The 26,961-nt window shown below is 41.4% G+C and overlaps 1 protein-coding gene across 4 annotated transcripts in view; it reads right to left on the bottom strand.

Annotated features, from left to right (window-relative positions):
* Positions 1-17,299, bottom strand: part of CANX (calnexin) — a 31,320-nt gene extending 14,021 nt beyond the window's left edge. Inside the window, exons 1-5 of one of the 4 annotated variants that reach the window (XM_061617317.1) lie at positions 17,232-17,299; positions 6,869-7,060; positions 4,975-5,048; positions 3,921-3,979; positions 38-179 (exon numbers count right to left, since the gene is read on the bottom strand). In XM_061617317.1, the coding sequence (XP_061473301.1) occupies positions 38-179; positions 3,921-3,979; positions 4,975-5,048; positions 6,869-7,057 (464 nt within the window). In that variant the 5' untranslated portion in view covers positions 7,058-7,060; positions 17,232-17,299. The other 3 variants (XM_061617315.1, XM_061617316.1, XM_061617314.1) reach the window with 3 other exon arrangements.
* Between the last annotated feature and the right edge of the window lie 9,662 nt (positions 17,300-26,961).

The following is a 26,961-nucleotide window of genomic DNA, read 5'->3' as shown; positions in this document are numbered from 1 at the left end:
CCATTCATTGCTAGATGAAGAATAAAAGGTCACTTACTGTACAATGAGGGGCTTGGTGTCAAAGACAAAGGGTCTGTTAAGTTTGGCAGAGACTGCATGATGTTTAGCTCGGGAAATCAGCACAAGTCCTTTATCCCCTGGAAGTTTAGTGTCCTTCATTTCCTGTACTTCCCATTTGCCTATAAGAAACAAGATTGCATGTCAGGAAACCTGTTGCTGTTTTCATACCAAATCCTACACATATACACAAACAGCCATGCCATTTTTATTTCCTATATTTACATGCGCAGAGCAGAGGTTTCATTGCACAAATTACCTAATGTATATAGAAACCATATTCACAATTCAGCCATTGCTGACTGCAATAATGTATAGATCCAGTTTAAGAGAAAAGACAACTATATACAACATGTAACTTTGCTCAGGAGAGCCACTCACCCATACTATAGCCCAGCTGCAACCTCACAATAAACAAGTTTCTATATTACTAGGAGACATTTAACACGAAGATAGAAATGGTTAGAATCAGCTATGTGCAAATGCTTATAAGCAATGTGTTCTTCATACAAGTACAGTTGAATAGTTTACAGGAATAATGTTCTTGCAGGACTCTAGCCAAGCTGAGGCAATAAATCTGTCTAGCCTGTACAGATTACAGATGGGGGCTCATTTGACTGAATGTTCCTCCACTACAAAAAAACAGTCCTTCCACATAGAAAAACAAACGTTTTAGGAATAAAGCTAGAAGTGTATTTTTTGGGGATGGGGGTGCACACAAGCACAGTGTGAAGTAGTACAGGTGCATCTCTGTGAGAACTAAGGCACTGGTACCACAGAAAGATATAGGTCTAAATAGAGAGGTTTGGTCACATTTAAGTCCTACTTCAATCAATGGGGCTGACAGGTTTCAGTGGGTTTAAATATAATTCTGTTCAATATCAAAGAGTAGAATCGGTGTGGTCTAATGGTTAAAGTGGTGGAGTGCCTGGTATGCTTTAACTTGGATTCCTGCATTGAACAGGGGGTTGGACTCAATAGGCCCCTTCCAACTCTACTATTCTATTATTCTATTCTATTCTATGATTCTAGGATTTGGAAGAATGGTTCAAATCTCCTAAATTACCTGGTAAACTCATCCATTAAGCTCATTGGGTGACTTGGCCCAGTCACTCTCTCTCAGCCTAACCTACCTCACAGGACTGTTGTGAGGATAAGACATAAAGAATCATGTATTTATTTCTATTTTGTTTATTAAAATATAAATAGCAAAATGATCTAGGGCCAGGATAAACAATTCCTTCAAACAATTCCATTTATTAAAAAAGCAGATAAAACGATAAACGACAATCTTAAAATACAAGCAACACTGCTAATTATGTAAAGCTGTGAAATTAACAGTTCTTCAGCGCTTGAGAAAATAACCAGCCTTAACCTAGCACTGAAACAAGATCAAATATGAGACCACGTGGACCTCAGATGGGAGAATATTTCACAAGCAGAGCTCCACCATGGGGAAGATCCTTTTCCGCTACACCACATAATATGTAGCTCTCAAAGATGGGATGCTGGAAGATCGTAATGCTCAGGCAGGACAGGACAGGATAGTAGAAGCATTGTTTGAACTACCTAGGACCCGAGCCTTTCAGGGCTTTGTAGCCATCACTAACACCTTAAATTCAGACCTGAAGCATACTGGAGTTGAGTACACTTCCTTTGGAACTGGTGTTATATGGCACTAGCTTAGATTCTCTACATTTTACAACTTCCAAGTTTCATTTAAAATTAAAAGTATCTGAAGTAGCCAGAGCCCTGGTTAGCAGAACTGCAGCAGCCAAGCCAATGAAGTGATATTCACCACCGAATTGACAGTCGAAATCTATGCAGGTATACTCAGAAGTTCAATTGAGTTAAATGAGGCTTACTCCCAGATAAGTGGGTATAGATTTATTTATTTGCTGCTGTTATTAACATTGCATACCCACCTGTCACCATAATGTCCAGGGTGGGTTACAACAATATAATCACACAGTTTTAAACAGTGAAACAGTTCCAAAAAAGAAAAAAAAAGAAAAAGAACAGTATAGATTAAACAAAAGAGGCAAGTCCTTTGTTTAAGACAAAACAGAATACCTTAGCTGCTAGAGGAGAGGACAGGGTAAAGAGGTGCATCTTCAGCAGATAGCAGAAACTATACCATGAAGATACTAGACACAACTCTGAGGGGAGTGCCACAATTTATAGGGTCTGGCAGAGAAAGCTGCCATTCCCCATAGTTCTGAGGATGACAAAACTACCAAGAGAAACTGTCTGCTGATCTTAAAATCCAAAAGGGTCTTTAGGGAAGGAGGCGGTCTTTCAGATATTTGGGCCTAAGGTGTTTAGGAGAGCTCCACATAGAGCACATTATAGTAATCCAATGGGGAGGTTATCAGAGCATGGGTTACTGTAGCTGTCTGTATTCAGGAACAGCCATAGTTGACCAATCAACAACAGATGGCTAAAGGCTGCATGATGCTTTGAGCACCTTGATAGAAAAGCGAAATATTATATTCTATAAGACTTAAAGCCTACTGTTAAGGAACAGAACTTTCAGCCATGGATTTTTGGTTGTAAAATGCTTGCCTTTTTTCTTTAAAGGCTCTCGTGCATAGGAGAATCAGAAGCTCACAAGAAGATTAAAGGTTTAAGAGAAGAAGTTTTGCACAAGAGGGTCAAAGATTCATACTAGGAACCTGACAATTAAAGGGAAATAGGAACTTAACCAAGACTCTACTCTCTTCCTTACTGGCTAAAATGTTGGGAGGAGGAGTGAAAATATTGTATATATATCAAGTTTTTTAAAAGGGTAGTAAGCTGCAGAAGAAAAGAGTTATTGCCAAGTCAGAGACTTTAAGAGCTGGCCTTAAAGAGCTGGAACTCATTAAGAGAGTATTGCAGCAGGAAGTACTCAGAAGAAAACCACAGAGATCCAGAAGTCAAACTGAGGGATGCAAATTGATAAGTACTGGCTTCGTTAGGGAAAAAACAGGTACAGCTGGATGTTATCTGTTTTTTTTAAATTCACTTTTATTCACTGTTATGGGTAGCTATTCAAACTGTAAAATTAAGTTTCTGAAATAATTTTCTCAAACTGTTCAACCTGCTGCCCTAATAAAACCTTAAGTAAAACTGTATTTTATTTTGAAAAACTTGCTCTGAGCCCTTGTTATTCACCCCATGTCTAAGTGCCATACCAGTTGAGCCAGTACTAGGAGGCCAGACCAAAAGATTAAAGGGATGTTTAGTAGAGGCAGCCAAATAAAAATAAAGATATCCACTTGGTGATAAGCAGTGAAGGTAACAAAGAGGTTGGCTTGCCTGCCTTCGCTCTCATGGGGCAGGCTACAGGTTGTGCCATTACACTCTTTTTTCTCTAATGTATCAAAATGGTTTACAAAAATTAAGACTGTAACATCACAAACAAATAAAATTACATACTACCACCAACCTTTTAAGTTATCTGTACAGGAACAACAGTTATGGATTTATAATAATTTCACAGGAATATCTCCTCTAATGTGCTTACCTAAGCACAAAATATTCACAGTAGGTAAAGTTTTGACAAAATGTAGTTCCCCAATATTCAAAATCTTCCTGCAAAAACATAGGCGGTATTCAATGCTAGTCCTAAGAGTAGACCTATTGAAGTGAATAGATATGACTAACTCAGGTTCATTAATTTCAATGGGTCTACTACATTTAGTTGAATACAACTCTATATTTCACCAGTTACAGCAGCATTAAAACGTCAAAAAATTTTATACAAACAATTATCTTGACATAAATCAGAATTGCCAAAAATCCCAAAAATGTATTTTCCCCTCTCCTTCTTGCCCTGCTTATAAACACAGAGTGAAGGCCAAACAAGACATTATACTCACCATCGTATTTGGCAATTTCATCATCTGTATCATCCTTTTTAGCTTTAGAAAGAACCCACCTAAAATTAAAAAAGCAAGGTTATGAGAGTACTGAATAGCTCAGGGATGGGGAACCTTTCTGGTTCCAAGGGCCAGATCCTTATCAGGATTAGTGTCGCAGGCCAAATCTAGCAAGTGGGTGGGGTCACCCACCTGTCAATCCCATGGCATTTTGATGTTAACATATGGCAGGACCACCCGTCTTGTCAAATATCCCTTGCAGGCTTTGCAATTCTTCCCCTGCTCCTCCTTTAAACTGGGGCATGCAGCCAACACAGGATTAAACCCCATCTTTCTCCCTCTTAGCTGACATGACCTGTGATGTCAGCTGATGGGCAAGTGGGTGTGGGTTGGGGGAAATGGCCTCGTGGGCCAAACTGGACCCCTTGGCAGGCTAAGACTGGTCTGTGGGCAAGACGTCCCCCACCCTGGCATAGCTAAAAGAAGTTTAAACAAGGGCTGCCCACCCTTTTTATATGCTAAATTATAGAATTTAGTGGATTAGTATGTCTTCCAATAGATTCAACAGATGTGCATATTATTAAACATAAATCATACAAGATATTTAAGTGTAAGAACAACTGAATCAGTTGTTACTAATAAACAAATCGTTGGCTTTGCAGATGGTAATTAAAATACACTTAGTTTGTACTTAACTAAAATACATGACAGGGCCTTCTCTGTTGCAATACCTGGGACTCTGAAATGCCATGCCCTGGGAGATACATTTTGCTACCCAACCCCTAATATTTTGGGCCAGATCGAAGACTTGTCTTACTTGATGCTGCAACTGGGTTTTTCTGGCCTTATTCCCCCCCCCCATTATTGTGATCATTGGTTGCTGTTTTGTACCAAGTAATTGTGTGTATTTTATTTTGACTTGTTTTATTGTTTTTCCTCTTCTAAGCCCCTCTGAGCCACTCATAGTATGGCAAAAAGACTATAAACTTTTTTAATGCACACAATACAATTCCCTCTTATAAATCTACTAACATCTCTTTGGATTTACACTTACCCTTCTAAAGTTCCTTTATCAAAGTTCTCAGCAAAATAAACTTCTCCTGTTGGAACTGGGGCCTTATAGGTAACCTGATCAAGAAAGATGTTTAATACACCTTGTTAATTGATATCAACTTTATATTTAACTGATTCATACTACTTGTGATCAAGTAGAACTGACAGTTATACTACTGGGTATCCAACACACTTCCCCTTCCCCTCCTATCCCTGTGTTCTGCCCAAATCTGCTTTGGAGGGTTGGGGGTAAACCCAGAGTAGATTAAGGGAATCTTAATTAAGGGAGAGGAGAGGAACAGGAAGCATGCTGGATAGCATCTACTTGATCCACTGCATCACCAGCGCTAATGGATACCGCCCACAGTTTCTATACAAATATTCTGAATTTTTCTACATCTTATTTATCAGCAGAATTACTGGAACAACTCTTCACTGGACATAATCTTGCAAATAATTGTTCAGAAATTTGCACTCACTGCCTCACTCTACTTCCTGTTGCAGGTTCCAATCTGGGAATAGAGTTCCACTAAGCTGGCAGTTCATGGTGCTATTTTCATGCACCTTGAGCATTAAAAGGTCCAGGAGCCCAGAAGGCAAACATGAGAGAGAACTGGTCATATGCTGAATTTCTAGTTTGTCTTAGTATAGCTCCATGTTGGCACAGTTAATATAGTAGTATTGCAGTTTCCAACCAATTTCAACTGTAAAGGAAGCGCAAATAATTCCAAAATACAGGAAGTTTCTCTTCTACCACTAGGGATGGAGTATCAGTTTCGCATGTGTTCAAAGTCTGTTCTGTCCCATGTCCACATTAATGTGCAAAAAGCTGCATTTAAATACATATTTTTGAACACATTCTCACAAAATAGGCATTCTAAGCATATATTAGTATAGAATATGCATTTTATATACCATCTGGTGCATTTTAGGCCCAAGAACTGCATTAGGCCCACAATATCTGGTGGAACGTCTCTCCCGATATGAACCTACCCGGGCACTACACTCAACATCGAAGGTCCTCCTCCAGGTGCCTACTCAAAAAGACGCCCGGAAGGTGATTACAAGAAAGAGGGCCTTCTCGGTAGCGGCCCCTGAACTATGGAACACCCTTCCTGACGAGGTACGCCTGGCGCTTACTTTATTATCTTTTCGGCACCAGGTGAAAACCTTCCTCTTTGCCCAGGCATTTTAAAATCATTTTAAATCATTTTAAATCTTAATATTTGTATCTTGTATTTTGTATTTGATATTATTTAAGTTGGTTGTGTTTTGTCTGCTCGTCTAATTGTGTTTTAAGGATTGTTTTAAAACTGAAATGTAATTATATATCTTACTGTTTGTACACCGCCCAGAGAGCTTGCTATGGGCGGTATAGAAATCGAATTAAATAAATAAATAAATAAATTTGAAAAGTGTGAAATCTGAAGGATAAATGCCTTCCGATCCACATTCATCTGGAACATGCAGATCAGGTCAATTCATACTGGAATTCCCAAGAAGTTCCTGAAGCATCCCTACCTGCTCCACCAAGGGTAGCGGTACTTTCCAGATGTTTTGGACTACAACTCTCATCATCCCTGATCACTGGCTATCCTCCATATAGCCATACAAACAGTTGATTCTTTGCTGGAGATCTAGGGTTATACTTAACATAGTGCTAAAGCTCCATCAACACAAGGTTTTCTCCTTGTGGAACATAATATTCTCCCCCCTCCTCACCCTGTGCAACCCCTACATCTGTTATGGGGGCTCCCCAACCCCAGAGCAGATTTGGGGATAGCACAGGGCACACATGGGGCGAGGAGAGGGCAGAAGTCCTACTGCACTAGTGGTAATCCTTGCACTCCTGTAATAATTTAGCTGCCCATATACTTGAATTTATTCAATCAAACCTTTGGGAGTGGAGGAGGAGTGCTTGCTTCATGCTTCAAATCTTCTACCTCTTCAACACCATCATCAAGGTCATCTTCGATATCTATTACATCGTCATCATCGTGATCATGATCATGTGTTTCATGAGCCAGGATAGCAGAGGCTCCAACTAACAGCAATGCTGCACACAGCAACCACTTCTGTTTCATGGTCTATGCAAAAAAGTAAAAATGAGAATGAGATGAGACAACCATAAGCCTGCCAGCAAAATCAAGAACCAACATTCATAAATAAACATGTGCACAATATTAAAGACACACACTATCAAAATGATTCTATGTTCATCACTAGGTCCCAGCTAATACATGCACAAGAGATACCTGGTGACTAAGAACATTTATCAAACAGGGACATGCATCCTAAGCTATTTAGAGGTGTAGAGGAATTATTCTACCACACAGAATTTACACACTAATTTAGGACTTTTGCAGCATAGCTGATACTACAACAGGAGCTCCTCCTCATTCTTTCACTTTAAATAATGAAAAATGATTCAAGACCTACTTGTATGTAGGGTTGCAAAAGCTAATGCAGTCAGTATGAATAAGTCAGAACTAGCAGCAAGAACATCATATTAGAAACAAACGTATCTATTTCTCCAAGTTTCGTAACTGAAATCCTTTTTTTTTAGTGGCTGTTGTATTAGAGCAAACCCTGCTCTACGGAAAGCCCCATTTTCTCTCCCTTTCATGTTTTGCTCTCATGTTGATTGTCAAAAATGTAGACACAGGTGAGATGCAAAATGTTTATATTTACATACAGCTCTACAATCCCTGGACAGGTAACCATTGATAGGATAATATTGCTCTTGAGCCAGTGAAAAACTCTGCCCACTAGTATCTAAACATTTCACAAGCATTGCCTACATTTCTTTTCAGCCTTCAAGGGTGGCTAGACCCGGTCCAAGGGCTGCATTCGATGTTGGTGAACTGTTAGAGGGTCACAAACCAAGTATGTGTCACCAAATCAAAGTAGGCATGGACAGACACACTTTTAACACACACACCCTGCACAGATCCCTCTCTCTCTCATATATATATACATATATATACACATATACATATATATACATACATATATATGTATATACATATATATGTGTATATATATATATGTATATATATGTATGTATATATATATGTATGTATGTATATATATGTATATGTATGTATATATATATATATGTATGTATATATATGTATATGTATGTATATATATGTATGTATATATATGTATATGTATGTATATATATATATATGTATATGTATGTATATATGTATATGTGTGTGTGTATACATACACACACACACACACCACTAGCAACATCAACAGTTAAAAAGCATGGCCCAAGCACTTATTTTCATCATGTTCCCTGGCTCCAGAGAGCACCAGGAACTGTTAAAAGTTAAAAGCAAAGCTATCAGAGTTTTCCATTTAGAGCAGTGGTGGGAGTCTCTCCTCCTACAGTTTCCCAGAGGTGGTGCAGAACAGACTGCTTGAGAGCAGAATGAAGCACTCAGAAGACAAGGAGGAGTGCTCCAATGTTTCCGAGTACTGATGAAACACTGGAACAGATCAGTGCACTTCTTACCATTTCCAGAGTGTTCCTATCTGTTCTCAGTATCAGTGGATTGTTCTGCACTGTCACTGCTGAAGCTACCACTGAAACTGCCACCACCAGTAAATTTTGTCAGAGGCTGGTGTACCTTTTAAAAATGGCTTTGTCAGCCAAATCAAGACCATAGACCACCACATTATCCTTGTATTACTGGAACTAGGAATAGTAACCTTTTACTAAATGAAGCCAGCAAGCTAGCCAAATTCTTATGGCATATATCTGGCTTGGCTATGCAATACCTAGTGGGACATTTTTGAAATATAAAAATCACTGCACGTTGCCAGTGTGGTGTAATGAGTGCTTTCTACCAGTTTCCCAGGGACAGAAGTTAAGCTAACTGGCCTGTAATTTCCAGGATCCCCTCTGGATCCCTTTTTGAAGATTGGCGTTACATTTGCCACTTTCCAGTCCTCAGGCACGGAGAAGGACCCGAGGGAGAAGTTACATATTTTAGTTAGCAGATCAGCAATTTCACATTTGAGTTCTTTGAGAACTCTCGGGGGGATGCCATCCGGGCCCGGTGATTTGTCAGTTTTTATATTGTCCATTAAGCCTAGAACTTCCTCTCTCGTTACCACTATTTGTCTCAGTTCCTCAGAATCCCTTCCTGCAAATGTTAGTTCAGGTTCAGGGATCTGCCCTATATCTTCCACTGTGAAGACAGATGCAAAGAATTCATTTAGCTTCTCTGCAATCTCCTTATCGTTCTTTAGTACACCTTTGACTCCCTTATCATCCAAGGGTCCAATCACCTCTGCTTTGAATGTATTTATAGAATTTTTTGTTGTTGGTTTTTATGTTCTTAGCAATGTGCTCCTCAAATTCTTTTTTAGCATCCCTTATTGTCTTCTTGCATTTCTTTTGCCAGAGTTTGTGTTCTTTTTTATTTTCTTCATTCGGACAAGACTTCCATTTTCTGAAGGAAGACTTTTTGCCTCTAAGAGCTTCCTTGACTTTGCTCGTTAACCATGCTGGCATCTTCTTGGCCCTGGCGGTACCTTTTCTGATCTGCGGTATGCACTCCAGTTGAGCTTCTAATATAGTGTTTTTAAACAACTTCCAAGCATTTTCGAGTGATGTGACCCTCTGGACTTTGTTTTTCAGCTTTCTTTTTACCAATCCCCTCATTTTTGTGAAGTTTCCTCTTTTGAAGTCAAATGTGACCGTGTTGGATTTTCTTGGCAATTGGCCAGTTACATGTATGTTTAATTTAATAGCACTGTGGTCACTGCTCCCAATCGGTTCAACAACACTTACATCTCGCACCAGGTCCCGGTCCCCATTAAGTTGTGCACACCAAAGCACTGATTGTAAAGGTTTATGTGTACATGAGAAAGCTTCTGCAGAGACAGCTTTACCTGTTCTTTTGAGAGGAGCTGCATGTTTGCAAATAAATTACTAATGGGATTTGTAACAAGTTAATAAACACCTTCATCTTATGAGCAACTGCTAGCACATGTAGTATCATTTGAGGTTTAGCTGGAACAGTTCACAGCTACTGAAGAGACTACAGTTTTTGGTATCTCAGAGTGCTTATTTACCACAACAGAAATAGAGTATGAAGTTAGCAGCACACTGGGAGGTTCTATGCTGTGAACAATGTGATAAAATATATCAACAGAAACTACTTTTCATAACATGGAAGCAAGAGGCAGAAGATAAATCCATCCAGCTATTTTCAATTAAGCGCAGGCACACACACACACAAATCACAATGGATTGCATCCAACGAAGTTGTCCTGTTAGTGCAAGCACTTCCACATTCACTATGGAACTTCCCTGTACCTCCCCCCCCCAAGCTGCTCGTTGGTGTTGGGAAAGCCTCCAGAGCAGGTTGCAGGAGTGAGGAATTCCCATTGTGCAGGCAGAAGTCCTTGCTCTAATGGGACAAGTTCATTAGATACAGCCCACCATGCTCAACATTCAGTTCAATATGGGATGTCTTTGAAAGTTTAGATTTTTGTTCTTGATTTTTGAGCTAAGTTTTATAATGAATGGCATGCAAAATATATACTTTTCTACCCGACTCTTAGAGGTTACTGGGATATTTTTGCCTCTCTTCTTCAGAACTAGCAAAAAAAATGAGCATACTTCTGATTTCAAGAGAAGATGCTGTGAACTATTTTCAAGTAAAGGAATAAGAATACTAGTCAGGCAATTAACTATTTCCCATGTGTCAATGTATATCCTTTACAAGCATTTTTAAGATCTTGCTTGGTGCTGGAATCCAGGAGACAAAACTATAAACAGGGAGAAAACAAAGTAGAGTTGGTGTGTCTTTTAGAACACAGATATGCAGCTGCTGTGTTTACCTACTAATACCTAAGCTTATAGTTAACCTCAGTGGTGACCAGGCTGGCTAGCACAACTCTCATAATCCTGAAATTTTCACCTTTATTAAATATTTGCACAACAGCAGGGAACCAGTTAAAATTGCTTTACAGGGTGGGCTTGACCCACTGCTAGTGTATACTAATCCCTTACATGGAGTTGAGGATGATAACATTCCACATTCAGTATATTTCTTATATCAGACTAGGATGATTAGCAGAGAGTCATATCTTCCTAGTTTCTTCTCCAGTTACCTAGCATTTATCAATATTTTAAAGACATGGTTCACCAACTGTGAGGTGAGCCTCCATAAACAGCAATAAACAGTTGTTAGGGGAGGTGCAAAATCATCCCTTAACCATTATGGAAGTGGAAGCCAACATCTCCTACCCCTCACAATGTCAATCATCCCTTCAAATGAACAAGCCATAGTTTCATCTTTTGACATGCTGGAGAAAATAGCTGTGAATACTTAACAAAAACAAGCAACTAAAGTAATTGAAAGCTTTGAAAATAATGATCATGAATTCCTTGGAATGCACACACACACACAAAAGCTAACACAAACATAATTTGTTAGCATTTCCAAAAACATTGGTTATGGGTTCACATCAAGGAACAAAAACATTTAAGATTATACTAAAACAGGTATGGGGAACCTTTGGCCCTCCAGGTGGTTGCTGAAGTACAACTGTCATCATCTCTGACCACTGGCCATGCTTATTGGGGCTGATGGGAGTTGTAGCTCAGGAACATCTGGAGGGCCAACTCCCATCAGCCCCAACAAGCATGGCTAATGGCCAGAGATGATGACAGTTGTACTTCAGCAACATCTGGGGGGCCAAAGGTTCCCCACACCTGCACTAGGCTATAGGGAGAAAAGAAATGGAAGCCTACCTTTGAAAATATGAACAGCTAGCAGTTAAACTCAGGGACATTCTTTTCCTTTCCTGTTCCCCCTCCCTACCTGTTTTTGCTAGTTAAACTTTTTAAAGAATTCTGAGGAACTCAAAAGTTTGTACACTACTTTGTGATGTTTTAGTTGGTTCCTGTTACTTTTACATATTTTTATTCCTAATGGACTAATATGCTTGTGCAAAATAATTTAGCCATCTAAGACAAGGATATTAAAACTAAAACTAGAGGAAGGGGACTTTGGGGATACATGTCCTCCATCCATTAGATAACACTACCCAATATGATTCTTCACCTAAAATTAACATGTTTTGTTAATATAAGGACTAAATTATAATTATTTCTTCTCTGTTTCCCAAGAGACCAATGTGTTCCTGTTAGTACTAAAAACATATTTATATGCCTAAAGGGAATGGATCCATTGTTTATTTCACCCAGTAGCTTTCGGTACAACCTTGTACATTTTTTTGCATTTTGCAGCCTACTCTAATTAAATCAGTATAGCACCCACTCCTTCATGCAAAGTACAGATTTGGGCTTTTTTTACTTTACCCATAAATATTTATTTCCTCCTCCTTCCCTTTATGTTTTGCAAAGTTAACATTTAACTTAGGGGTAGCCAACATGCTGCACTCCAGATGTTGTGGACTACAACTCCCATCAGCTCCAACCAGCTTAGCTAATGGTCAAGGATGATAAGAGTTGAGGTGCCACATCATCTAAAGGCCCATGAGCTCCTCATCCCTAATTCAACAGGTCTTTAAAAATATACTACCCTATTACTACTTCTGGATTTTTCCTCTCACAGATCAACCTATAATTTGTGTCTGCGTTGGTGATAATGGAGTAAGTTATTACAATTGTTTATAAGATGGATAACTGATTACTACTCAATGTACAGCTGCAACTCCACGTCATCACTTATGTTACTAAAAGTTTGCAAATAACTCACCTGGTCGCCTAGCATCAGTAAAAGTTGCTTAAAGCAAGGTAATTCTATGAAATTACACAGACCACATAGTTTCCACTTTCCAAAAAGGGAGAGGTTCACATAATCTATTTAAAGACATGGCTTCGTTTTTGAGGTGTCATAGAGGGACTCCATAATAAACTCTCAGATTGCTTTATAGAAACTGTGGCCCAAGCTATTGTTCTCCCTTTCACCTTTGGAGGTTGTGGCACTACTTTGAAGGATAAAGAGCAGCTGCCCTTAGAAATGCATCACAAAACATTAGAAGAGCACCAACAGCAGCTGCCCCTTGGTGTCTTATAAGAGGAAGAAGGGAAAATTAGCAAGCGGGTACATGGCAGGGCAGAAATGTAGGAAGGCAATGGAATCAGGTGGGGGGGACGTTCATCCTTAAAAACATTACATTGCTAAATACTGTGTATTTGTCACTTTTATGATATAATTATGTTTTGTAAGTATATGCAATTTTATTTTTATATGTTAATCAAATTGCTTATGCTTGTACTGGGCTCCCTACAGAACACATGAGTATCACATTAAGAGCTCCTGTTGTTCTTTGTATGAAGGCCACCGAATGCCCCAGTGATACCCAGAACTACTGTCTTGTTCTACTCTTCCCCTGCATTATTCAATCAGTTTCTACTAGATTCTTTTGTGAGTAAAGTGTAAATACTTTGCCCAGCATTCTGTGTCACTTTCCACCCCACCAAGCCTAGAAAGTTACTCTTAAAACACAGAAATTTTCTCAAGCTACTAGAAAGCCAGAATCAAAATAACTTGTTCCAATAATGGTTATAGAGGAGCAAATCCTTCTGTTGTCACTAGCAATGATTGCTCACAACTGGAAAAAATCCTGATGTGGTAAAAGTTGCAGGTTTTCTGTGGTGGGTTTAATATTGTTATCAATGAATATATTTCCAGAACATAGGAACTTTGAAGAAAGTAACTCTTTCCATCATATCTAGATGTTTGTCTTTATATGTCATCAAAAGTATTCCTTTTTCAGAGGTGCCCAACTTAGAACTCATTACATCAAATCCTGAAGGCATGGAAGATCAAAGATAGCAGCAAATATGCAAAAGTATAACTTCATTATGAAACTGAAACTCACTTCCCTAAAAAAAAGTTTTGAAAATTTAGTTTATACTATGCTTCTTTCAACTGCATTACTATCAAACTTTATACAGGCACTTTAGAATGTGCTTTTCTCTCACACATACAGTAATTCTTACAAGGGACCTGTAAACCAGGTCATTATCATCTGCAACACACAGATAAAGGATGAAACGGAAGTGGCTTAGGGCGCAATCCAACTAGTATTTACAAGGGGCTGAGGGGAGTTGGATGTGGTGGCCCCCCAACTGAGCCAGCAAGATCTCAGCTCCACCAACAGAAGCCCCTCGCTAGCCGTGGCAGAGCCGGGACCCTTCTGGCTCAGCTGGGGGTCCACCAGGGAAGCCCAGTCCAGTAGGGGTATTCATGAGAGAGGGGTATTTCTTTTCTGTTCATGTGTGCAGCTCCTGGCTGAGGAGACGTGGCTCCCGAACAGCAAATGGATGCCACAGAGCTTCCTGCCAGCTCTTCCTCCACCGGCACCCCTTCTTCTGGCTTCTCCTGAGTTGGACTGCTCTGTTAGTTACAGTCACATAGCAAGTTCATTCAGAGGCTTGAACCAAGGGTTTCTTTGGTTTAAGACCATGAACCAAGTAACTGCCTGGCTTAATACCATGTTCTAGAACAGTGGTTCCCACACTTTCTTCCCCATGAACCACTTGAAAATTGAGGAGGATCTTGGCAGACTACTTAATTATATTTCTGCCTGTTATAGCAATTATAATTCCATAGAATTCAATTTGTCATAAAATACAATATAAGAAATAAATCCTATTGAAATCAATATGAATATTCAGTGCAATAGATCCACAAATCCAGAGACTCACCATAGACCACCTGAATGAAGCTTGGGGACCACTGGTGGTACACGGACCACAGTTTGGGAACCCGTTTTCCAAAATCTGTAATTTAGATCCTGAATTATGAGTCCAAGTGATTTTAATCAATACTCATTTCCATTCCAACAGTTTTGCACATTCCTGTTTACCAGTGTTTGTGCTACAGAACATTTAAGCTGCTGAATTTCTATTAAAAATATATCCAATTGTGCTACAGCTAAATATACAGTTCTAAGGGGAAACCCACATTTTTTACAAGTCACTCCTATTATACAATGCATTCTGATCTGTTTTGAGGCATTGCCAGTTTTACAATGTGTCCCTTATATTTGAGATATTGTTTATTTACAAACTTCTCCACTTTCTAATCTAGAGTAGTGTTTACCTCTCCTGCTCTTTCATGAAATGTGGGTCCGGCAACATTGTCACCCCTTGCACCAGGGCTGCAATCCTAAATACACTTATTACAGAATAAGCACAACTGAATAAAGCAAAACTTATAGGAACACAATCACTTTTCATACAAAACAGCTTTCAGTTATATCAAGGCTCCACACCCAACAGCTACTTGACACGATACTAAATAAAAGCAGCTAATCATGTCTAAGGCAACACCCAACCCTCCCAAATACATATAGACTTTTGTCACTTTCAGTTCACTGTAACTGCACAGATAACATATTAACATATTAGAAACAAGCAATTGTTTCTACTTGTGCCAAGAAAGTTACCCCTTTATATCCCATAATACTTCATCTACTGTGAGAAATTCAGGTTTCTTTTATAGTCCAGTTACTTTACATCTGATCTGAAAAGCCTTCCCATAGTATTGTGTGAGCTTCAGTGACCATAGGTGCACATGTGCCCACAGAGACCTTCCTTGGAGTCCACAGAATCCCCTCCCCACTCACAAATTAAGACTTGAAAGAAGCATGCTATTGCAGACAATTGAAGAGGTTTTTGGGTCTGTGGGGAGATGTTTACTCCAGTTTGTAAATGTGCCCATGGTTCCAAGAAGTCTAATAGAGAGAAAAATGTTCAATTCCAGTTAGCCACAAATTTAAAAGAGATCTGTGGTAAGTTGCTACTTTAAAGCATACTGATAGGTATTTCCTCATTGTTGTGCATGTTATCTGTTTGAAATTCAAGGCCTCTGCAGTTTATGGCATGGTTTGTATCCTCCCTTTGCAGTTCACCTTTGTCCTCTTATGCTTTCACATGTCACACTGCAATATTATCACTTCCTTCTTCATACCAGACATGTCATTTGCCCTTATATTGTTAGTTCTAGTAAATTCAGCTCATGCAATTCTAGGAAATTCAGCTCACACAACCTTTACCAGCACTCTAAATTAAGTACAACCTAGATTAAGTCATACTTCATTTTAACTTCAACTGCTTTATGTTGCATGTTTCCTTCAATTATTTTCAGAGTTACACGTTCTAGGAGACATTTTTTACCAGCCTGGTACTCCAAAGAACTAGTTCAGCACTAAAACAAAATAGTGTCAAATTCTAGATTTGAGAATACCCACTACAAAAATACACATTTAAAAACACAACAATTAACTGTACAAATATCCCTTCTTCATTCATTCAAATATCATTCTGCATGACATACACTTTATTATATTAAGCTGGTTTGTGCAAGATCTACTCAAATTCTTCATTTTCTTTTCTCATGTGAAATAATACTACAGCATACTTCTTGCACAAAGTCACACATTTTTAGACTCAACAGGGGCAGGAAGGATTCTTTGGCTGAGGCCATGCTACACAACTTCTTTTCATTTTAAGATAGCTTCTCTAAACAACGCAGCAATTTATAAGGTCCTTCAACTTATAATGATAGTCCCCAATACAAAAAGGTGCCCATCTTCAAACTCCCAAGCCCTCACACACCAACGCCAAACGCTAAGTGATTAGTCATACCCTGCATGTATTACTCGCTAATAGATCTGAAACGTTACCACAACGGTCCGCATGCCCGAAAGAGTGAAGGCCCGCTTTTCCCACTCATGGTGTACCTTCGCCGCTTTCACCCCAAACCCCAGAGGCCCGGCGCTGCTCATCCAGAACCCAAGACGCTCATGACCCTGCTAAACTTGGCAAAAAGGACCCAGCTATCCAGACCTTGCGGACCCACCCTACCCCAACACTTCAGGCCTTCTTACCCCCCTCTCTTTCTCCCCCCCAGCACACATCCACCCCACCCCCTCCCTCACCCACACGTCGGTACAACTCACCGCCACCACATCCCCACCTATACTAGCGGTTGCCTTCACTTGGTCAGTATATCCGAGGGGGGGGGGCTCTCGCTTTGCCACCTTCAGAGTCCCACAATGCCGCGCGCGCAAAAGGGGCTGTTATCCAAAGACTTCTATTCTACTCTCGCATCGGAGAGGGGGGCAGAAATAGGACTGGAACACTCACCTCAACACACACCCCACCCGCCAAAGCACTCGGTGCAGCCCTAGCGCCTCCTGTCACGTGCCCCTCAGGAGAGCCGCCACCCACTCACTCACTCACTCACTCACCGCCTATCTATCCAATACAAGCTCCGCCTCTGACGCTCACAGAATTCTTTCCCCATTGATTCCACAGGGAGCTAACTTCCCGCCCTTGGATTAATAGATGGATCCTATTGGCTAGGAGGGCATGTCACTTAGCGCTGCTCTCGGCTTAAGCCACGTCCCTACGACGCTACCCTTCGTGGACGGCCTCTATTGGCTCCTTGTCTGGGCAGGAAGGGTCTGCGGATTGGCAGGCAAGGCGGAGAAGGCGGAGTTTGAATGAATTGGAATTCAATTAATTCTTAAAGCGACATTGGACTACCTAAACGGACGATCAAACGCTCGCTTGGGGAATTGAAAAATGCCAGGCCCCTTGCCTTCTCCTTTCTCTTGTCAAATACATATGTTATCCTAAGAAGTCTGAAGGGAGATATAGTTTGGGGCACATATTTAAACGAGTACCAAGCATTCCTATAGGCAGACATAAAGAGTTTCTTTGTGTAAGGTGGGAAATTGGCTGGGTGGCAACCATAAAGAGATAGGTTTCTGTATCTGTTCATCTTGTATAGTGGAGCATCTAAGGACATTCAAAAATTATTGTGTATCTTTCGGACAGTTTTATCTGCCACCTCTTTTTTAATTGCTGTTTGTTTTTTCATTATATTTTTCTTTATTTTCATAAATGAAACAATACAGAGATAATAATATAATAAAGACAAGCTCACCAATGGTAATAAAAAGGTCCAGGAGGAAGGGGCGAAAGGCCCTTAGGATTATATCAGAGCAGCCATTAAAATATATGATAGAACATCTAATAAGAATAAATCAAGAGTTTTAGCAATATGCTGATAGGTTGAGTGCATAAACCAGGAGCCAGGAACCTCTGGCTGGCCAGATGTTGCTGAACAACTTCATCAGCCCTAACAAGCATGGCCAACAGCCAGGGATTATAAGAGTTGTAGTTCTGCAACATTTGGAGGGCCAAAGTTTCCCCACTCCTGGCATAAACTGAACTCATACTAGTTATCAGTGAAATTGTCAGTATGAGTTCACACAGTGGAGATGTTAATTTGTTTTGTGAGCTTTAAAACACAAAGCATTAAAGCTAATTTCCAGGCTGCTCAATTGATGATATAGTTTACTGTTTTTATGCTGTACATGCCTGAAGAGATTTTTAAAATATTAAGTGTTTATGAATATTTTTAAAAATAAGTCTGATGGGTGGATCCTTCCAGTGTGAAGATATTTCCAACCTTGTGACTGGCATGGCAAAGTTTACAAAGTTTCTGTAGGAAATGCAATATAGATTATCCTGAAAAATGTAAAAGTCAGTTTTAGATTAAGAACGTTATGTCTATTTAAGGTGACCCTAAACTCTTCAGGAACTAGTTTCCAGTAGCTTTTAAGCATCTCACAAGTCCATCAGATGTTTAATGTCCCAACCTTGGCATAACCTCTGTAGCCATTCTTTGATAAGAGGAACCCTGTGGCCCACCCCTCCAGAGGTTCCTGTACTCCCCACCACTCCTGCCCATTGGCTATGCTAGCTGGGGCCAATGGGCACTGGAGCCCAACAACACTTGGAGGACTACAGACTCCCCATCTCTGCTTTAAGAGGTAACAAATCACCTTTAATCCACACGTATAGGCTGGAGTAGATTTGAATGGTACTTCCATATATCCCAACTTCCCTCAGAAATTGTATATTTTAGATAGGAATGTAAGAAGCTGCCTTATATCAAGTTGGACTGTTGGTCCATCAAGTTCAGTGTCGTATATGCCAGACACTGACTGGCATATATGACAGATCCTGCAAAAACACACACCCAACAATAGCAAAACCATTAATAGCATTTTTAGGAAATAATTGTAGCTCAGTGGTAAAGCACATAAATTACATCCAAAAGGTACCAAGTTTAATCCCTGGTTTCTCCAGACAGGGCTCAGAAAAATTATTGACTGAAATTCTGGTGAGCCGCTGCCAATTCTGAACTACATTTCTTCCCCAAAATGCAGGATCTGTCACCCATATTGCTTTCAGACCTTTCAAGTGATTATTATTAAGGGTTAAGAACATAAGAACATAAGAAGAGCCTGCTGGATCAGGCCAGTGGCCCATCTAGTCCAGCATCCTGTTCTCACAGTGGCCAACCAGGTGCCTGGGGGAAGCCCACAAGCAGGACCCGAGTGCAAGAACACTCTCCCCTCCTGAGGCTTCAAGCAACTGGTTTTCAGAAGCATGCTGCCTCTGACTAGGGTGGCACAGCACAGCCATCACAGCTAGTAGACATTGATAGCCCTGTCCTCCATGAATTTGTCTAATCTTCTTTTAAAGCCATCCAAGCTGGTGGCCATTACTGCATCTTGTGGGAGCAAATTCCATAGTTTAACTGCGCTGAGTAAAGAAGTACTTCCTTTTGTCTGTCCTGAATCTTCCAACATTCAGCTTCTTTGAATGTCCATGAGTTCTAGTATTATGAGAGAGGGAGAAGAACTTTTCTCTATCCACTTTCTCAATGCCATGCATAATTTTATACACTTCTATCATGTCTCCTCTGACCCGCCTTTTCTCTAAACTAAAAAGCCCCAAATGCTGCAACCTTTCCTCGTAAGGGAGTCGCTCCATCCCCTTGATCATTCTGGTTGCCCTCTTCTGAACCTTTTCCAACTCTATAATATCCTTTTTGAGATGAGGCGACCAGAACTGTACACAGTATTCCAAATGCGGCCACACCATAGATTTATACAACGGCATTATGATATCGGCTGTTTTATTTTCAATACCTTTCTTAATTAATCGCTAGCATGGAATTTGTCTTTTTCACAGCTGCCGCACACTGGGTTGACATTTTCATCGTGCTGTCCACTACAACCCCGAGGTCTCTCTCCTGGTTGGTCACTGCCAGTTCAGACCCCATGAGCGTATATGTGAAATTCAGATTTTTTGCTCCAATATGCATAATTTTACACTTGTTTATATTGAATTGCATTTGCCATTTTTCTGCCCATTCACTCAGTTTGGAGAGGTCTTTTTGGAGCTCTTTGCAATCCCTTTTTGTTTTAACAACCCTGAACAATTTAGTGTCATCAGCAAACTTGGCCACTTCACTGCTCACTCCTAATTCTAGGTCATTAATGAACAAGTTGAAAAGTACAGGTCCCAATACCGATCCTTGAGGGACTCCACTTTCTACAGCCCTCCATTGGGAGAACTGTCCGTTTATTCCTACTCTCTGCTTTCTGCTTCTTAACCAATTCCTTATCCACAAGAGGACCTCTCCTCTTATTCCATGACTGCTAAGCTTCCTCAGAAGCCTTTGGTGAGGTACCTTGTCAAACGCTTTTTGAAAGTCTAAGTACACTATGTCCACTGGATCACCTCTCTCTATATGCTTCTTGACACTCTCAAAGAATTCTAATAGGTTACTGAGACAGGACTTTCCCTTGCAGAAGCCATGCTGGCTCTGCTTCAGCAAGGCTTGTTCTTCTATGTGCTTAGTTAATCTAGCTTTAATCATACTTTCTACCAGTTTTCCAGGGACAGAAGTTAAGCTAACTGGCCTGTAATTTCCGGGATCCCCTCTGGATCCCTTTTTGAAGATTGGCATTACATTTGCCACTTTCCAGTCCTCAGGCACGGAGGAGGACCCGAGGGACAAGTTACATATTTTAGTTAGCAGATCAGCAATTTCACATTTGAGTTCTTTGAGAACTCTCGGGTGGATGCCATCCGGGCCCGGTGATTTGTCAGTTTTTATATTGTCCATTAAGCTTAGAACTTCCTCTCTCGTTACCACTATTTGTCTCAGTTCCTCAGAATCCCTTCCTGCAAATGTTAGTTCAGGTTCAGGGATCTGCCCTATATCTTCCACTGTGAAGACAGTTGCAAAGAATTCATTTAGCTTCTCTGCAATCTCCTTATCGTTCTTTAGTACACCTTTGACTCCCTTATCATCCAAGGGTCCAATCGTCTCCCTAGATGGTCTCCTGCTTTGAATGTATTTATAGAATTTTTTGTTGTTGGTTTTTATGTTCTTAGCAATGTGCTCCTCAAATTCTTTTTTAGCATCCCTTATTGTCTTCTTGCATTTCTTTTGCCAGAGTTTGTGTTCTTTTTTATTTTCTTCATTCGGACAAGACTTCCATTTTCTGAAGGAAGACTTTTTGCCTCTAAGAGCTTCCTTGACTTTGCTCGTTAACCATGCTGGCATCTTCTTGGCCCTGGCGGTACCTTTTCTGATCTGCGGTATGCACTCCAGTTGAGCTTCTAATATAGTGTTTTTAAACAACTTCCAAGCATTTTCGAGTGATGTGACCCTCTGGACTTTGTTTTTCAGCTTTCTTTTTACCAATCCCCTCATTTTTGTGAAGTTTCCTCTTTTGAAGTCAAATGTGACCGTGTTGGATTTTCTTGGCAATTGGCCAGTTACATGTATGTTTAATTTAATAGCACTGTGGTCACTGCTCCCAATCGGTTCAACAACACTTACATCTCGCACCAGGTCCCGGTCCCCACTGAGGATTAAGTCCAGGGTTGCCGTCCCTCTGGTCGGTTCCATGACCAACTGGTCTAGGGAATAGTCATTTAGAATATCTAGAAACTTTGTTTCTTTGTCATGACTGGAACACATATGCAGCCAGTCTATGTCCGGGTAGTTGAAGTCGCCCATTACTACCACATTTCCTGGTTTGGATGCTTCTTCAATTTCATATCTCATCTCCAGGTCTCCCTGAGCATTTTGATCAGGGGGACGATAGATCGTTCCCAGTATTAAGTCCCTCCTGGGGCATGGTATCACCACCCACAACGATTCTGTGGAGGAGTCTGCCTCTTTGGGGGTTTCGAGCTTGCTGGATTCAATGCCTTCTTTCACGTATAGAGCGACTCCGCCACCAATACGTCCTTCCCTGTCCTTCTGATATAGTTTATATCCAGGGATAACCGTATCCCACTGGTTTTCTCCATTCCACCAGGTCTCCGTTATGCTCACTATATCAATGCTCTCCTCTAAGACCAAGCACTCCAGTTCTCCTATCTTGGTTCGCAGGCTCCTAGCATTAGCGTACAGGCACTTGTAAGCAGTGTCTCTCTTCAAGTGTCTTTGGCACTTGTGGTTAGGCCTGTGGTAATTTTGCTCTTCTGAATTTATATCCTGTGCCCCTGCTCTCACAATGCCTACTTCTAGGCCTACCCCTTTTAAAATTTCATCATTTCTTTGGTTTTTATCCCAGGGGGGAGGTTTATTCCGAACCGGACCTTTCTCAGCTCCTGTCGGGTTTCCCCCCTCAGTCAGTTTAAAAGCTGCTCTGCCACCTTTTTAATTTTAAGTGCCAGCAGTCTGGTTCCATTCTGGTTCAAGTGGAGCCCGTCCCTTTTGTACAGGCCCGGCTTGTCCCAAAATGTTCCCCAGTGCCTAACAAATCCAAACCCTTCCACCCGACACCATCGTCTCATCCACGCATTGAGACTGCGAAGCTGGGCCTGTCTGGCTGGTCCTGCGCGTGGAACCGGTAGCATTTCAGAGAAAGCCACCTTGGAGGTCCTGGCTTTCAGCATCCTACCTAGCAACCTAAATTTTGCTTCCAGGACCTCACGGCTGCATTTCCCCATGTCGTTGGTGCCAACGTGCACCACGACCACTGACTCCTTCCCAGCACTGTCTACCAAACTATCTAAACGACGGGCGATATCCGCAACCTTCGCACCAGGCAGGCAAAACACCTTGCGGTCTACACGCCCATCACACACCCCACTGTCTATGTTCCTAATGATCGAATCACCCACTACAAGGATCCCTCCGCCCCCTGGAGATATATCCTCGGCACGAGAGGATAGCTGCTCATCCCCCAAGGAATGGGTCCCTTCTAAGGGATCGTTTCCCTCTTCCTCAGCTGGATGCTCTCCTTCCCCGAGACCATCGTTGTCCATGATAGCAGGAGAGCTATCATCGTTGGAGTGGGACACAGCTATAACTGTCCCTGAAGGCCTCCTCCACACACCTCTCTGCCTCTCTCAGCTTTTCCAGGTCCGCCACCTTAGCCTCAAGGAAATGAAGTCGTTCCCGGAGAGCCAGGAGCTCATTACACCGAGAGCATACCCATGACTTCTGTCCAACAGGCAAATAGTCGTACATGCTGCAGGCGGTGCAAAACACTGGAAAGCCCCCACACCCCTGCTGGCTTCTTACCTGCATAGTTTTGTTTAAGGTTTATTACGTCAATGGGTTGGAGACTGCGGTTTAGTTGAGGTCAGGGAACAGACGGGCAGAGTGGGGGGCCCTGGCCTCCTCGCCCTGCTGCCGAACTAGCTCTGCTGCTTAACTCGCCTTGACACTTTGTCAGCTGGGGCTCCCTCTAGCTCGTGGAGCAGGCTCCCTCGCTAGGGTGCTCTGACTTTATATGTGTGGCTGGTTCCTCCCAGCTACTGCTGCCAGCCAATGATGTGTTACTTGAGGCTGATGGCTATCAGCTGGGGCTTAACTCTTTAGTATTCTCTCAGGCTTCCTTCCTGAGCGAGGGGCGGGGCTGTTTAAGCTTTTGGCTGCTTTTAATCTCAGCTAGGGGCTGCGCCTTCCAGGCAAGTCTTTTGTGTTTGTTGTTTTCCCACCTAGAACAGCCTGACCTTTCTTTAACCTAGGGAAACAGAGCTTGTGGTTGTGTTTCAGGAAGGCTGAAGCTGCCCTTTTTAGCAAGGACTGTCCACCTCCTCTTCCTTAATTATTAGAGAGAAGATTTATACTTGCACTTTACCAGGGCCAGCACCAGGCATGCCAAGGCCCTTCAGCACCAGCCTGCCCCAGGCACATGGCTCCTATCTGTTCCACCTATCTCTCTCCTGTGTCCTGCTGCTGCGCATGCTGCAGGAGAGAGAGGTAGGTAGAGAAAGCGAACAGGTGGGTGGCCTGGAAACTCCCTCCTGCAACCCGTGGCAGGGCTCTGCTGCAGAAAGGGAGTGCTACTCCCCCACCCAAAAGGGGCCCTTCAGGGGGCCCTGTGGTCCATGGGGCCCTTGGCCAGGGCCCGACCTGGCCGCCCTTTGGTGCCAGCCTTGACCTTGACCATTGTTTTCTTCATAATACAGATGTTAATAAACTCAGGATTGCTAAACTGACTGTCAAGTATCATTACAGATGTAAACAATAGTGTAGTGGTAAATTCAGAAGTTCAGGGTCCCTTTACGATAGTCACACCATGCCCCCTCACAGTCATGCCCCCAGGATTCACAGTCTCTTCAGCAAATGCAGAGTTATAGAACCAGAATAAAACTGCTGTGTACATAAGCTTCCCCCCACTCAATCTCTCTCTCTGGGAGCTAAACATTTTGAATTTAAGAATTCCAAAATGAAGCCAAGTGTGGGAGTAGACTTTGGGAGACCAAGGTACTTTGCCATGAAGCTCACTTCTCACTTACCCTAAGAGCCAATCAGCATGAAAGGGGAGGCATGTGTTAGCTACTAAGAAGAGACTTCGCAATGACTGATTCATCTCCTTTTATTCTGATTGGCTCCAATCAGCAAGAAAGGGCAAGGAAAAGTTATTAGACTCTTCTCAGTGGCTAGCATACTCCCCTTTCATGCTTAATTATTTGTCTGTCTGTTGTAGCAATTGTAACTCCACAGAATTCAAATTGTAATACAATAAAATACAGTATAAGAACTGAAAGAAGCAATAAAATATAATTAAAAATCAATATGAATATTCAGTGTGATGTGCCATCTCCCATCTTCAACCACAAATCCAGAGACATACCACGGACCACCTGAATTTAGCTCATGGACCACTGGTGGCCCATGGACCACAGTTTGGGAATCCTTGTTCTACCTCTAACCGAACTGGTACTATCTGTATTTCTTTTTTTTATTTAATTTCCTCTGACATCACTGCTTACAACTTCCCTCTGCCCATGCGTATATTATACCCGCAGCTGAAGGCTACACTTTACACAACTGATGAAGTGGACTCTAGTCCATGCAAGCATATGCCACAATCAAATGTGTTAATCTTTAAGATGCCACAAACCTCTTTATAATTTTTACTCCCATTCAGCACAGGTATTTCTATTGCTTCTAGGACTGTTGCTACATTAAATAAAAATTACCAATTTAATTGTATGAATTATAACCAATTAATCAATTATATCTGCATATGAATAAAAATAGTTCTGAAGGGGGGAAGGCTAATTTTGTATAACTGAATTATTCATTATTACAACAGGAACACAGCAATTCAACATTGAGGTGGCATTCTGCAGCCAGGATTTCAAACAAAACTGCTTGTTGACATCTGCAGTGCAAGGTTCATGGTGGGGAATGCAACACATTAGATTGCCCTTTTTTGTTGTTGTTGTTGCTGCTGCTGCTGCTGCTCTTTCAGCCACTGTAACTCCTAACACACTTCCCTCCTAATTACTGCCTTGAGTGCTTAGGGTGCTAAGGATATATAGCAATCTGTACAGGAAACTTTCTGATAAATTATCCATGTTTGCAGCCCGGCCAGTAGAGTCTGTCTATGAGATAGCAAGGCTATCATTTTCCCATATCCTATCATTTGATTCTTTTCAAATGTCTTCTTTTCTGCAAACTGCCTGTTTCCAGGTCACTGAAAAATGGAAATAGACTGCCTTTAAGTCGATTCTGATTTATGGCGACCCTATGAATAGGGTTTTCATGGTAAGTGGTATTCAGAGGGGGTTTACCATTGCCTTCCTCTGAGGCTGAGAGGCACTGACTGGCCCAAGGTCTCCCAATGAGCTTCATTGCTCTGTGGGGATTCAAACCCTGGTCTCCCAGGTCATAGTCCAACACTCTAACCACTACGCCACACTAGCTCTCTCATGCTAAAGAAGTCATAGAGCTGAAGAGGTCAGCTTTGTAGGTAATCTAATCCAACCTGCTGGCAGCTGGCTAAATGCAGGAAATCCAGAGCTATACCACCAGTCACATTCACACCATACATTTAAAGCTCTTTTATACCACTTTGCCATGGCTTCCCCCAAAGAATCCTGGAAACTGTGGTTTAAGGGTGCTAACCTGAGAGAGCTACAATTCCTTGCACCCTTAACAAACCACAGTTCCCAGAATTCTTCATGACTCTAAGTGGCATAATAGCGTTTTAAATGTATGGTGTGTATGTGACCACCAGATGGCTGTCCAGACTCTGCTTGAAGACCTCCAGCAGAATCCTGCTGTAAAAGATGTCTTTAGAAAAAAATGCTTCGATCTTCGGTCTTTTTCAGCTGACCGGTCCTAGCCATATGCCCCTGTCCTCTCTTTGTTGTTGTTATGTGCCTCCAAGTCGACTATGACTTATGGCAACCGTATGAATCAGCGACCTCCAAGAGCATCTGTCATGAACCACCCTGTTCAGATCTTGTAAGTTCAGGTCTGTGGAATCAATCCATCTCTTGTTTGGCTTTCCTCTTTTTCTACTTCCTTCTGTTTTTCCAAGCATTATTATCTTTTCTAATGATTCATGTCTTCTCATTATGTGTCCAAAGTATGATAACCTCAATTTCATAATTTTAGCTTCTAGTGATAGTTCTGGTTTAATTTGTTCTAACACCCAATTATTTGTCTGTTTTGCAGTCCATGGTATCCGCAAAGCTCTCCTCCAACACCACATTTCAGATGCGTTGATTTTTCTCTTATCCGCTCTGTCCTCTCTACCCATTATCTTTTCCAGTTTGCCTTTCATTTTTCAGGCTCTTCAGTTTTTCCTCACTCCTTCAAAATCTGGTAAGCCAGTCCTGCTGCTT

This window comes from Rhineura floridana, chromosome 3, assembly GCF_030035675.1.
Source record: "Rhineura floridana isolate rRhiFlo1 chromosome 3, rRhiFlo1.hap2, whole genome shotgun sequence".
NCBI classification, from domain to species: Eukaryota; Metazoa; Chordata; class Lepidosauria; order Squamata; family Rhineuridae; genus Rhineura; species Rhineura floridana.
Note: the sequence above shows the minus strand (reverse complement) of the source record. Positions and strands in the feature narration are given on the sequence as shown.